We start from the raw sequence: 13,313 nt of genomic DNA, 5'->3' as shown, positions 1-13,313 counted from the left end.
TGCCAGCTTTGCAAGGTGCCATCTTAAACCGCCATCGTCACCCTTTGATATTCGATCTGACTGGTTCCTGCAATGTTACCGATTACTCTGGGTGCTTTACTGCAGGAGCCTTCAGGCGTTTTCAGAATGTACTCCAATGGGGTTATGCTGCTGTGTGGGCCACATCTCCCCCATCGAACTCCCCTCCGCACCTCCCCCTGCCCCCAGAGTGTGCAGGTCTGTGAGTGTGTGTGAGAAAGAGAGAGAGTGTGTGTGTATATGTGTTTATGTGAGAAAGTGTGTGAGTGTGTGTGCATATGTGTGAGAGAGTGTGTGTGTATGTATGGGTGAGACAGTGTGTGTGTGTATGTATGTGTGAGTGTGTGTGTGTGTCTGTGTGAGTATGTGTCTGTCTGTGTGTCCGTGTATGTGTATGTGTGAGAGAGAGTGTGTGTGAGTGAGAGAAAATTTGTGTGTGTGTGTGAGAGAGAGTTTGTGTGTGTGTGAGAGAGAGTGTGTATGTGTGTGTATGGATGTATGAGAGTGTGTGTGTGTGTGTGAGTGAGAGAAAACGTATGTGTGTGTGAGAGAGAGAGTGTGTGTGTTTGTGTGTGTGCTTGTGTGTGTGTGTGTCTGTGTGTGTGAATGTGAGTGTACGTGAATGTGTGGGTATGTCTGTGTGAGTGAGTGTGTGTGTGTGTCTGTGTGTGAGTGTAAGAGTGTGTGTGCGTTTGTGTGTGTGTGTGCGTGTGTGTAAATATAATAAGAACCACTTGCCCTGATTGCTTTGCAGTGCTGGCCACTGTATGCCAATATGGTGAGCGCACGTGGAGTCCATTTCCCATCACTGAGTTTGTGGTGGAGCAGCCAGTGCTCAGACTGACTTGCTCCTACACTTTGTCAAAGAAGCCATTCATTTGAATGGAGTGGTGGTGGGATGGTGTGTGAATAACTGCGTACGGCATGACAGGGGTTGGGCACTGAGGAGGGTTCTATCTGGGACGATCATCCAGGCTTCTGCCTGGAATCCAGCCGCGCAAATCAGAAAGGGAAAGGAGGTGTGGGAGAGGGGGGAACCATTTTGATTTCGGAAGCCATTATCCCTAGCTAAGAGGGGACCTACCCATAATGCCAGTGATGACTCAAGCTATACACAGGAACTGATTGTGAACAAGCCATCGGAGGGAACACGTTAACGAAACGTCCTGCTGATGGGATTCTCTCACTGACACCTCTACACCTTTTGGCAGGAAACCTGAGGGCTTTCCCTCTCTATGAGGAACACGAACTAAAACAACACCCCGCAGACAAGATGTCACCAAACTACTTAATATTGACGACCACAGACCATGAGCCACTATGCACGGGATGCGACAGATTATTCGACTAATCGGTGCTTTCAGACCAGTAGTATCATTAGCTCTTTTCAATATTATTAAACCATCTACCGTAGTTTGACCTCTTGTCATCAGCATATAAATTGATGCTTATAAACCCTTTATGAACCGCGTATGTCTGTCACTGAGGGAAGAGGTTAGCACTCAGTGCAGAGTGGCCACTCTGGACCTGGGTGGGTATTCACCCCTTCCCACGATATCGTGAACTAAACAATTTCATGAGGAGCTTTATTTGAAAGTGCACAATTCTCCGACACCAAGGGGGTAGTTGCAGTGCTGGGCGGTGGGGTTGGACTGGAGAAGGGCTTTGGAGAAAGCAGGGTTAACCCTTTCTCCCACCACCCTTCCCCTGACAGCTGCTCCCACTGTCTGTGCTCATGTCTGTGCGTATCATCCCATTCACATCCAGTGCGCTGACAACTTTTATCAGCCTAACGATCAGACCAGAGACGAGACATGTGTGCCTGTGGCTAGATAGAGAGGAAGACCCAGGATGGTAGACTTCTCCTCATCTTGCAAGATTCTGTGCTGCCACACCATCACAGAATGAGGCGTGAAAGTCAATTATTCACCGGCTAATTCGCAAGTCAAAATAAAACACCAGATCGATGACAGTGAGAACCAGAGAAACTGTGCATCCTAACCCAACCTCGCAAACGCTGCACAATGCCCGAGTGTCTATCGCGTCTAAGTGCGCCATACGTTCACAAACAGCAAATCCACGGCTACGAGCAAGGTTAGGCCAAGTAACAAAGTGAGAACATCCACCATCATGACAATCTCCGGAGTCAAACATGACAACACCCAATGTCAGAGAGAGAGGGAGAGCTCCAATAACCGCAACGGACTTCCTCCAAGCAACACTGACCATCCAAAACAAACACAATCTCTTCCCTGTCTCGCTCTCTCTCTCTTTCTAGCAACCTTGCCATTTCGGCCCTGCCCAACCCGGCAGAGATGGGATGGATCTCTCCCTCCCACAGTTACCCAGAGCAACAGATGGGGAGAGGGAGAAAACAAGCACCATCTCCTGATGGCCAGGGTCTGCTTCAGAGGAAGGGAGTGCAGGTCCGTAAACACGCATGCACGCTACGCGGGGGGAATGGGATGCTCTGTACTCACGGTAGTTACAGATACTGCCCCCGAACGAGGTCATGGTGCAGTCGCACGAGTAGCCATCCCACTGTTGGATGCAGGTGCCCTGGTTGGCACAGGAATCCTCCTGGCACGTGGTGCTGGGACCTGCAGGAGGGTAATCACACACACTCACAATAACTCACTCTTACAGTCCGGGCGCCGTCCCTGTACCCACCGACACCCCCTCCCTATCTCTGTAAGCCCTCCAGGCCCTACACCCCCTCCCTATCTCTGTAACCCCCTCCACCCCCAAAACCCCCTCCCTATCTCTGTAACCCCCTCCAGCCCCTACACCCCCTCCCTATCTCTGTAACCCTCTCCAGCCCCTCCCTATCTCTGTAACCCCCTCCATCCCCAAAACCACCTCCCTACCTCTGTAACCCCCTCCAGCCCCTACACCCCCTCCCTATCTCTGTAACCCTCTCCAGCCCCTCCCTATCTCTGTAACCTCCTCATACCATACACCCCATCCCTATCTCTGTAACCTCCTTCAGCCCCTACACCCCCTTCCTATCTCGGTAACCCTCTCCAGCCCCTACACCCCTCCCTATCTCTGTAACCCCCTCCAGCCCCTACAACCCCTCCCTATCTCTGTAACCCCCTCCAGCCCCTACACCCCCTCCCTATCTCTGTAACCTCCTCCAGCCCCTACACCCCCTCCCTATCCCTGTAAGCCCCTCCAGCCCGTACTACCCCTCCCTATCTCTGTAACCTCCTCCAGCCCCTACACCCCGCTCCCTATCTCTGTAACCTCCTTCAGCCCCTTCACCCCCTCCCTATCTCCGTAACCCCCTCCAGCCCCTACACCCCCTCCCTATCTCTGTAACCCCCTCCAGCGCCTACACCCCCTCCTTATCTCTGTAACTCCCTCCAGCCCCTACACCCCCTCCCTATCTCTGTAACCCCCTCCAGCCGCTACACCCCCTCCTTATCTCTGTAACTCCCTCCAGCCCCTACCCCCTCCCTATCTCTGTAACCTCCTCATACCCTACACCCCCTCCCTATTTCTGAAACCCTCTTCAGCACCTACAACCCCTCCCTAACCCTGTAACCCCCTACACCTCCTCCCTATCTCTGTAACCCCGCTCCAGCCCTTACACCCCCTCCCTATCTCTGCACGCTCCTCCAGCCAATACACCCCCTCCCTATCTCTGTAACCCCCTCCATCCCCTATACGCCCTCCCTATCTCTGTACGCTCCTCCAGCTCCTACACCCCCTCCCTATCTCTGTAACCCCCTCCAACCCTTACACCCCCTCCCTATCTCTGTAACCCCCTCCAGCCCCAACAGCCCCTCCCTATCTGTCACCCCATCTAGCCCCTCCACCCCTCCGTATCTCTGTCACCCCCTCCAGCCCCAACACCCCCTCACTATCTGTCACTCACTCCAGCCCTCCCTATCTCTGTAACCCCCTCCAGCTCCTACACCCCCTCCCTATCTCTGAAACTCCCTCCAGCTCCTACGCCCGCTCGCTATCTCTGTAACCCCCTCCAGCCCCTTCACCCCCTCCCTATCTTTGTAACGCCCTGCAGCCCCTTCACCCCTCCCTATCCCTGTAACCCCCTCCAGCTCCTGCACCCACTCCCTACCTCTGTAACCCGCTGAAGCCCCTCCACTCCCTCCCTATCTCTGTCACCCCATCTAGCCCGTCCACTCCTCCCTACCTCTGTCACCCCCTCCCGCCCCACACCCCCTCCCTATCTCTGTCACCCACTCCAGCCCTCTCTATCTCTGTCACCCCCTCCAGCCCCTACACCCTTCCCCATCTCTGTCACCCCCTCCCTATCTCTGTAACCCTCTCCCTATATCTGTAACCCCCTCCAACCTTCCCTATTGCTGATTCCAGTCTCTTGAGCACTGACCAATTCCCATGGTGGCACTGTTAGGTGCACCGATGTCAGATGCCCTGAGCACTTGAACAGAATGGTGCACTCCTGCCATTTCAGAGTGGGCTGTCTCTCTGTGTGCCCCTGGACCCACAGCATTGTGGTTGCCCCTCAACTGCCCCCTGCCCCATTAGGGATTGGCATTAAACACTGAGCATGGCCAGTGAAACCCACATCCCATGGACAAGAGGACTCCACATATTAACTTGCCTAATTACGGATGCCTCATACTAACTAATTATGATTCCCTCCCTCTGACACCAGATCCCTCTGCCTCCGAATCTCTCTCTCTCTCTCTGTCTCCCACCATTTAGACTACATCCTGTTTACGCCCACACGGAATATTTCCCGTTTTCCCAGTTTCATGGCCATAGTATCCTATTGGAACATTGGAAATTCTTTTTTGTAATCAGTGATGACACTGAGGTGAGTGCCCCTTTCTCCAGATCTTCGCCCGCTCTTTGATTAGATTAGATTAGAATCCCTACAGTGTGGAAACAGGCCCTTCGGCCCAACAAGTCCACATCGACCCTCCGAAGAGTAACTCACCCAGATCCATTCCTCCTATCTAATGCACCTAAACACTATGGGCAATTTAGCATGGCCAATTCACCTGGCCTGCACATCTTTGGACTGTGGGAGGAAACCTGAGCACCCAGAGGAAACCTCATGCAGACACAGGGAGAATGTGTAAACTCCACACAGATAGTCACCCGAGGCTGGAATCGAACCTGGGACCCTGGTGCTGTGAGGCATCAGTGCTAGCCACTAAGCCACTGTGCGTTATTCGCATCTCCTTTTTCCCTGCCCTGGGGACGCCCTGTTAATTCGCCCCTCACTCGCTGTTCAAGCTTTTGCGGGTCTCGTCACGGTTTAATGCATCCCCTCACAACCCCCGCACAACCTGCCACAACACTCCTCCAAGACATCCTGCTCATGCTCTCTTGGCTAAAGGCAGGCAAGTTGTCAGGAGAGTGGAGTCCCAGGTAGACAGGACAGTGAAGAAGGCTTTTGGTACACTGGCCTTCATCAGTCAGGGCATTGAGTATCGAAGTTGGGAAGTTATTTGCAGTTGTACAGGACATTGGTGAGGCTGCACTTGGAGTACAGTTCAGTTTTGGTCCCTGTGCGATAGGAAGGATGTTATTAAACTGGAAAGAGTGTGGAAGAAATTTACAAGGATGTTGCCAGGACTCAAGGGTCTGAGTTATAGGGAGAGGTTGGACAAGCGAGGTCTGTTTTTTTTTTAGAGAGTAGGAGACTGAGGGGGGACCTTATGGAGGTGTATAAGATCATGAGGGGCATGGATCGGGTGAATGAGAGGAAGTGGTGGAGGCTGGTACATGAAATCTTTCTCAGCTTAATAAAATTAGACTGAGTCATACTAAAACTCCAACTCTTAGTCTAACTTTGTCCTTTACAATGCTTATATTTGAGTCAAATGTTTGGTGGCACGGTGGCTCAGTGGTTAGCACTGCTGGCTCACGGCGCCAAGGATCCAGGTTCGATCCCACCCTCGGGTGAGAGTCTGTCTGGACTTTGCACATTCTCCCTGTGTCTGTGGGGGGCTTCCTCTGGGTGCTCTGGTTTCCTCCCACAGTCCAAAGATGTACAGGTTAGGGTGGATTGGCCGTGCTAAATTGTCCCATAGTGCCCAGGGATGTGCAGGTTAGGGTGGATTGGCCGTGCTAAATTGTCCCATAGTGCCCAGGGATGTGCAGGTTAGGGTGGATTGGCCGTGCTAAATTGTCCCATAGTGTCCAGGGATATGCAGGTTAGGGTGGATTGGCCGTGCTAAATTGTCCCATAGTGCCCAGGGATGTGCAGGTTAGGGTGGATTGGCCGTGCTAAATTGTCCCATAGTGCCCAGGGATGTGCAGGTTAGGGTGGATTGGCCGTGCTAAATTGTCCCATAGTGCCCAGGGATGTGCAGGTTAGGGTGGATTGGCCGTGCTAAATTGTCCCATAGTGCCCAGGGATGTGCAGGTTAGGGTGGATTGGCCGTGCTAAATTGTCCCACTGTGTCCAGGGATGCGCAGGTTAGGGTGGATTGGCCGTGCTATATTGTCCCATAGTCAAGGGTAAAGTTGGGGAATGGATTCTGTGTGGGTTACTCTCCGGAGGGTCAGTGTGGAACTGTTGGGCCAAAGGGCTTGTTGCCATACTGTAGGGAATCTAATCAAATGAATTTAAAAGGCGTCTGGATGGGTATATGAATAGGAATGGTTTGGAGAGATATGGGCTGGGTGCTGACAGGTGGGACTAGACTGAGTTGGGATATCTGGTCGGCATGGACGAATTCGGCCGAAGGGTCTGTTTCCGTGCTGTACAGCTCTATGAATGCACTCAGTCATTTCCCCAGGGTGGGGGAATCAAGGACTAGAGGGCATCAGTTTAAGGTGAGAGGGGAAAGAATAAAAGGGAACCTGAGGGGAAACGTTTTTACCCAGAGGGTGTTACGCTGATGGAATGAGCTGCCAGAGGAAGTGGTTGAGGCGGGTACACTAACCACATTTAAAAGGCATTGGGACAAATACAGGGACACAATCCTTTGTCCCAATCCTGACAAGCTCCGAAATCTGAAGTGTATTCATGGAGTTTTTTCCTGCATGCGCAGTTCGTTTGGCGTGCGAGCAGGTGACCCAACTCCACACCCACTCGACCTGCGACACTCAGACGTGGTGTGGCCAAGCGCTGGACGGTGTCGATTGTCTCTCTGTGCTGGCGCTATTCACACATGAGTCCGCCGATCGGTAAAAGTTTGCTTCATATCACCGGGGAAAACGCCACTGATTCCACAACCCAGAAAATTCCGAGGAACGACCCATCTTCGGGCGAAGGATTGTGGACCTTGCACGTGGACAGGAAAGGGTTAGGAGGAGGTGGACCGAGGCCTGGGAAGGAGGGTTTGGCGTGAATCTGGACAGCATGAAGTGAATTCAGGCCAAAGGGCCTATCCCGGCACCACAGGGCTCCGTGGGAGGTGAAACTGCGATGGTGCGAGGGAAGCCACGTCCTACCTCCGCATCCTCGTTCGATCAACCCAACGCGATGGAGAGCATCCGCCATCAGATCTGGCAGTCGTCCGTTCAGGTCGATGGACGCCAGGCACCCCTGGAAGCCCTCGCGGGACGCCACCAGTTTGGGGAGGTTGTTGAACATGCCCACGCTAAGACCCCCGACGTACAGCTCACCTGGAGAGGAACGGAAAGCAGATTAGAGCACCGGTGCAGACACCGAGACGTGCAGAGAGAATCCCAGCCGGCGACGATAATGGGCGAGGGGTTAGGACTTGCGCGGCGACGTTTGACAGATCTCCTGTGTCACTCACTGCTCTGTTGCAACTTGGCCAGCGTTGCCGACGGGAGAAGTGGGGCAGGCAACAATTCTTTATATCATCAGGTGCGCGTGCTGCCATCCGATGCAGGAGTGGGTTTGCACGCAGTGAGCTCCTGTCAAACCACGTGTCAGCTTTTCAGCGGGAAGGATAGGGACAAATTCCTCAGGAGACGGTCCGCTCACAAACGGGGCAGCACATCCCTCAGTACTGACTCTCCGACAGTGCGGCACTCCCTTAGTACTGACCCTCTGACAGTGCAGCACTCCCTCAGTACTGACCCTCTGACAGTGCGGCACTCCCTCAGTACTGACCCTCCGACAGTGCGGCACTCCCTCAGTACTGACCCCCCAACAGTGCGGCACTCCCTCAGTACTGACCCTCCGACAGTGCGGCACTCCCTCAGTACTGACTCTCCGACAGTGCGGCACTCCCTCAGTACTGACCCTCTGACAGTGCGGCACTCCCTCAGTACTGACCCTCCGACAGTGCAGCACTCCCTCAGTACTGACCCTCCAACAGTGCGGGGCTCCCTCAGTACTGACCCTCCGGCAGTGCGGCATTCCCTCAGTACTGACCCTCCGACAGTGCTGCACTCCCTCAGTACGGCACTCCCTCAGTACTGACTCTCCGACAGTGCGGCACTCCCTCAGTACTGACCCTCCGACAGTGCTGCACTCCCTCAGTACTGACACTCCGACAGTGCGGCACTCCCTCAGTACTGACCCTCTGACAGTGCGGGGCTCCCTCAGTACTGACCCTCCGACAGTGCGGCATTCCCTCAGTACTGACCCTCCGACAGAGCGGCACTCCCTCAGTACTGACCCTCCGACAGTGCAGCACTCCCTCAGTACTGACCCTCCGACAGTGCGGCACTCCCTCAGTACTGACCCTCCAACAGTGCGGGGCTCCCTCAGTACTGACCCTCCGACAGTGCGGCATTCCCTCAGTACTGACCCTCTGACAGTGCTGCACTCCCACAGTACTGACCCTCCGACAGTGCGGCACTCCCTCAGTACTGACTCTCCGACAGTGCGGCACTCCCTCAGTACTGACCCTCCGACAGTGCGGCTCTCCCTCAGTACTGACCGTCCGACAGTGCGGTGCTCCTTCAGTACTGACCCTCCGACAGTGCAGCTCTCCCTCAGTACTGACCCTCCGACAGTGCGGCAATCCCTCAGTACTGACCCTCCGACAGTGCAGCCCTTCCTCAGTACTGACCCTCCAACAGTGCAGCACCCCCTCAGTACTGACCCTCCGACAGTGTGGCACTCCCTCAGTACTGACCCTCCAACAGTGCAGCACTCCCTCAATACTGACCCTCTGACAGTGCAGCACTCCCTCAGTAGTGACCCTCCGACAGTGCGGCACCCCTCCTCCTCATATGGTATTGCTAACATCAGCCTCCTTTGTGCTGAAGTTTGTCAATAGAATTCAGAAACCAATTTCTGACTGATACGCAAGAGAGAGAGAGAGGGAGACAGACAGAACGAGAAAGGATAAAGAATGAGAGGGAAGGGGGGAGAGGGGGTGAGAATGTGAGAGAAAGAGAGAAGGAGATAAAGAAAGACGTTGAGAGAAAGTGAGGGGGAATAGAGATCGAAAGTAAAAAGTAGAGAGGAAGAGAAAGTGTGAAAAACAGAAAAAGATAGAGAACTAGACAGAGGAGGACATGAAGAGAGAGAGAAAAAGAGAAAGAGAGAGGGAGATAAAAAGAGATCATGAGGGAAGGAGAGAGGGAGAAAGAGAAAAAGAGGGAGAAAGAGAGAGACAAAGAGAGAAGAAAGATAGGAGAGTGAAGAAAGCGTTTGGTCTGCTTTCCTTTATTGGTCAGAATATTGAGTACAGGAGTTGGGAGTTCATGTTGCGGCTGTACATGACATTGGTTCGGCCACTTTTGGAATATTGTGTGTAATTCTGGTATCCTTCCTATCAGAAAGATGTTGTGAAACTTGAAACTATTCAAAAAAGATTTACAAGGATGTTGCCGGGGTTGGAGGATTTGAGCTACAGGGAGAGGCTGAACAGGCTAGGGCTGTTTCCCTGGAGCGTCGGAGGCTGAGGGGTGACCTTATAGAGGTTTACAAAATTATGAAGGGCATGGATAGGGTGAATAGACAAAGTTTTTTCCCTGGGGTTGGCGAGTCCAGAACTAGAGGGCATAGATTTAGGGTGAGAGGGGAAAGATAAAAAAGAGACCTAAGGGGCAACTTTTTCACACAGAGGGTGGTACGTGTATGGAATGAGCTGCCAGAGGAAGTGGTGGAGGCTGGTACAATGACAACATTTAAGAGGCATTTGAATGGGTATATGAATAGGAAGGGTTTGGAAGGAATCTGGGCCAGGTGCTGGCAGGTGGGACTAGATTGGATTGGGATATCTGGTCGGCATGGATGGGTTGGATTGAAGGGTCTGTTTCCATACTATACATCTCTATGACTTTATGACTCTATAATAGAGAAAGGGAGAGACTGACAAAGGAAAAGAGAATGAGATAGGTAGAAAGAGAGGGAGGGGAGAGAGAAAAAGAGAGAGGGGGAGAAAGAGAGAGAGAAAAGGAGAGAGAGAGAGAGAGATCAGGTGAAAGAGAGAGAGAAGACAAAGAAAGAGAGAGACTGGCAAAGGAAAAGTGAATGAGATAGCTATCAAGAGAGGGAGGGGAGAGAGAAAAAGAGAGAGAGGGAGAAAGAAAGAGACCTTCCAGTGGATAAGCAGCCACCTGATCTCAGCGCAGAGCAGGCATGCATCTTCAGAATTCAGGCTGCGATACTCAGCGAATGTACTCCCTTCAGGATGACCACATCGACACAGATGAAAAACACTAGGCAGACAATTTACGTTCGCTCAGTCTGAAACAATCTACAATCTCGCCAGTGTCCCCACAGTCACCCTCAATGACTCTCGGAGTGGGGGGTGGGGTTGGGGGCAGGTAGTGTCTGGGTTCCCTTGCAAAGGTTTCCAATTTACTTGGCTGTTCTATTCCCCTTTCCCCTCGCCGTTGATCCACCTCTGTGTGCTCTTCGCCGCCCGACGATCACCGAGATTTGGACAGTGCCAGTGACCAGGTGGAAGTGAGCAGGGTATCCTGCACCAATTCATAGCCTTGATACGTCAGTGTGCTCGTAATATGAGGAGAGTCGTCACCTCATGATCTGAGTCTGGGGGCCTCACTCTGGTCAGTGTGCGTTTGAAGACTGAGAGACAACACAGGTGTCCATGTTTGCTAATAACTCAGAGTTAGGGTACATTGGACATAGTGAAGCCACTGGAATGTTAAATTACAGCAAGATGTTGACAGATTAATTGAATGGGTGAGACAGATTAATTTAATGGGTGAAATTGTAATGGATTTCAATGGGGACAAGATTTGGATTGGAAATTGAAAGTACTCCAGTCATAGAGGTGTACAGCATGGAAACAGACCCTTCAGCCCAACCCACATGATATCCTAAATCATATCCCTTTAAACCCTTCCTATTCATATACCCATCCTATTCATAAATGTTGTCATCATACCAGCCTCCACCACTTCCTCTTGTTCCACACATTCTGCGTGAAAAAGTTGCCCTTCTGGTCCCTTTCAAATATTTCCTCTCTCACCCTAAACCTATGCCCTCTCGTTCTGGACTGCCCCACCTCAGGGAAAAGACCTTGTTATTCATCCTATCCATGGGCCCTTATGATTGTATAAGACTCTATTAGGTAGACCCTCAGCCTCCAATGCTCCAATGAAAACACCCACAGCCTATTCGACCTCTGTAATTGAGGAAAAGCAGTGGGGATCAATTGGGACTCTTTTGAGGGTGGGTTTCCAGACAATCAGATCTTTATCACATTCTGGAGATTGTAGAGATGAATGAGGAAGGCTACTGGAATGTTGGCCTCCATATCGAAGGTGGAAGGCAGGTTTGAGAAATACAGAGCCTCGAGGTAGACTGCATGAGTGATTGGGTTGTAGGTGACACACATCAATAAAGAGATACCAGGCTTTGGAGGGAGTGGACTGAGATTCCCCAGAACAGTACTGGCACTGTAAAGGTTAAACTATGAAGGAGTGGGAAATCAAGTCTCACAAACTTGATTGAGTTTTTTAAAAAAGTAACAAAGAAGATCAATGAGGGCAGAGCAGTGGATGTGATCTATATAGACTTCAGTAAGGCGTTCGACAAGGTTCCTGGTTAACGCGGTTAGATCTCATGGAACACAGGAAGAACTAGCCACTTGGATACAGAACTGGCTCAAAGGTAGAAGACAGAGGGTGGTGGTGGAGGGTTGTTTTTCAGACTGGAGGCCTGTGACCAGTGGAGTGCCACAAGGATCGGTGCTGGGTCCACTGCATTTTGCCATTTATATAAATGATTTGGATGTGAGCATAAGAGGTATAGTTAGTAAGTTTGCAGATGACACCAAAATTGGAGATGTAGTGGACAGCGAAGAAGGTTACCTCAGATTACAACGGGATCTTGATCAGATGGGCCAATGGGCTGAGAAATGGTCGATGGAGTTTAATTTAGATAAATGTGAGGTGCTGCATTTTGGAAAAGCAAATCAGGGCAGGACTTATACACTTAATAGTAAAGTGCTAGGGAGTGTTGCTGAACAAAGAGACCTTGGAGTGCAGGTTCATAGCTCCTTCAAAGTGGAGTCGCTAGTAGATAGGATAGTGAAGGAGGCGTTTGGTATGCTTTCCTTTATTGGTCAGTGTATTGAGTACAGGAGTTGGGAGGCCATGTTGTGGCTGTACAGGACATTAGTTATGCCACTGTTGGAATATTGCATGCAATTCTGGTCTCCTTCCTATCAGAAAGAGTTGTGAAACTTGAAAGGGTTCAGAAAAGAGTTACAAGGATGTTGTCAGGGTTGGAGGGTTTGAGCTATAGGGAGAGGCTGAACAGACTGGGGCGATTTTCCCTGGAGCGTCGGAGGCTGAGGGGTGACCTTATAAAGGTTTATAAAATCATGAGAGGCATGGATAGGATAAATAAACAAGGTCTTTTCCCTGGGGTGGGGGAATCCAGAACGAGAGGGCATAGGTTGAGGGTGAGGGGGAAAGATATAAAAAGGACATAAGGGATAACTTTCACACAGAGGGTGGTACGTGTATGGAATGAGCTGCCAGAGGAAGTGGTGGAGGCTGGTACAATTGTAACATTTAAAAGGCATCTGGATAGGTATATGAATAAGAAGGGTTTGGAGGGATATGGGCTGGGTGCTGTCAGGCGGGACTAGATTGGGTTGGGATATTTGGTCGGCATGGACGAGTTGGGCCGAAGGGTCTGTTTCTGCGCTGTACATCTCTATGACTCTATGAATGATCCCACCAACTAAGGTTGTGTTCCCGGTAGTCAGTTAAGGGGTGTATTGATCAATGTTTTCATGGTACTGAGGATGGAGCAGATGGAGGAAAGCAGGAAGTCTTGGTTGAGGGAGCAGAGACCATAATTTACAGCCAATTGAATAGCCTCAGAGGGGCTGAATGTCCTTCCCGTTTCTTCGTTCTTTTACGGGCTGCGGGTGTCACAGTGAATGCCAGCAGGTGTTGTCCATCCCTAATTGCCCCTTGAATGGAGTAGGTGA

General features: G+C 51.5%; 1 protein-coding gene and 1 long non-coding RNA gene across 2 annotated transcripts in view; one reads left to right on the top strand and one right to left on the bottom strand.

Annotated features, from left to right (window-relative positions):
* Positions 1–1,347, top strand: part of LOC148136202 (uncharacterized) — a 47,458-nt gene extending 46,111 nt beyond the window's left edge. The window contains exon 3 of the long non-coding RNA XR_015754587.1: positions 1,230–1,347. This is a non-coding gene — a long non-coding RNA (uncharacterized LOC148136202). The remainder of the gene's footprint in view (positions 1–1,229) is intronic.
* LOC122543998 (neurexin-1-like) overlaps positions 1–13,313 on the bottom strand; it is a 1,169,973-nt gene that overhangs the window by 832,856 nt on the left and 323,804 nt on the right. The window contains exons 12-13 of the mRNA XM_087983596.1: positions 7,420–7,593; positions 2,499–2,618 (exon numbers count right to left, since the gene is read on the bottom strand). Of these exons, the coding sequence (XP_087839722.1) occupies positions 2,499–2,618; positions 7,420–7,593 (294 nt within the window). The remainder of the gene's footprint in view (positions 1–2,498; positions 2,619–7,419; positions 7,594–13,313) is intronic.

The sequence above is a fragment of the Chiloscyllium plagiosum genome, unplaced genomic scaffold (assembly GCF_037043375.1).
Source record: "Chiloscyllium plagiosum isolate Xiang-an unplaced genomic scaffold, Cpla_swu_hap1 HiC_scaffold_46, whole genome shotgun sequence".
NCBI classification, from domain to species: domain Eukaryota; kingdom Metazoa; phylum Chordata; class Chondrichthyes; order Orectolobiformes; family Hemiscylliidae; genus Chiloscyllium; species Chiloscyllium plagiosum.
The sequence above is the reverse complement of the archived record's forward strand: the minus strand, read 5'-3'. Positions and strand labels throughout refer to the sequence as shown.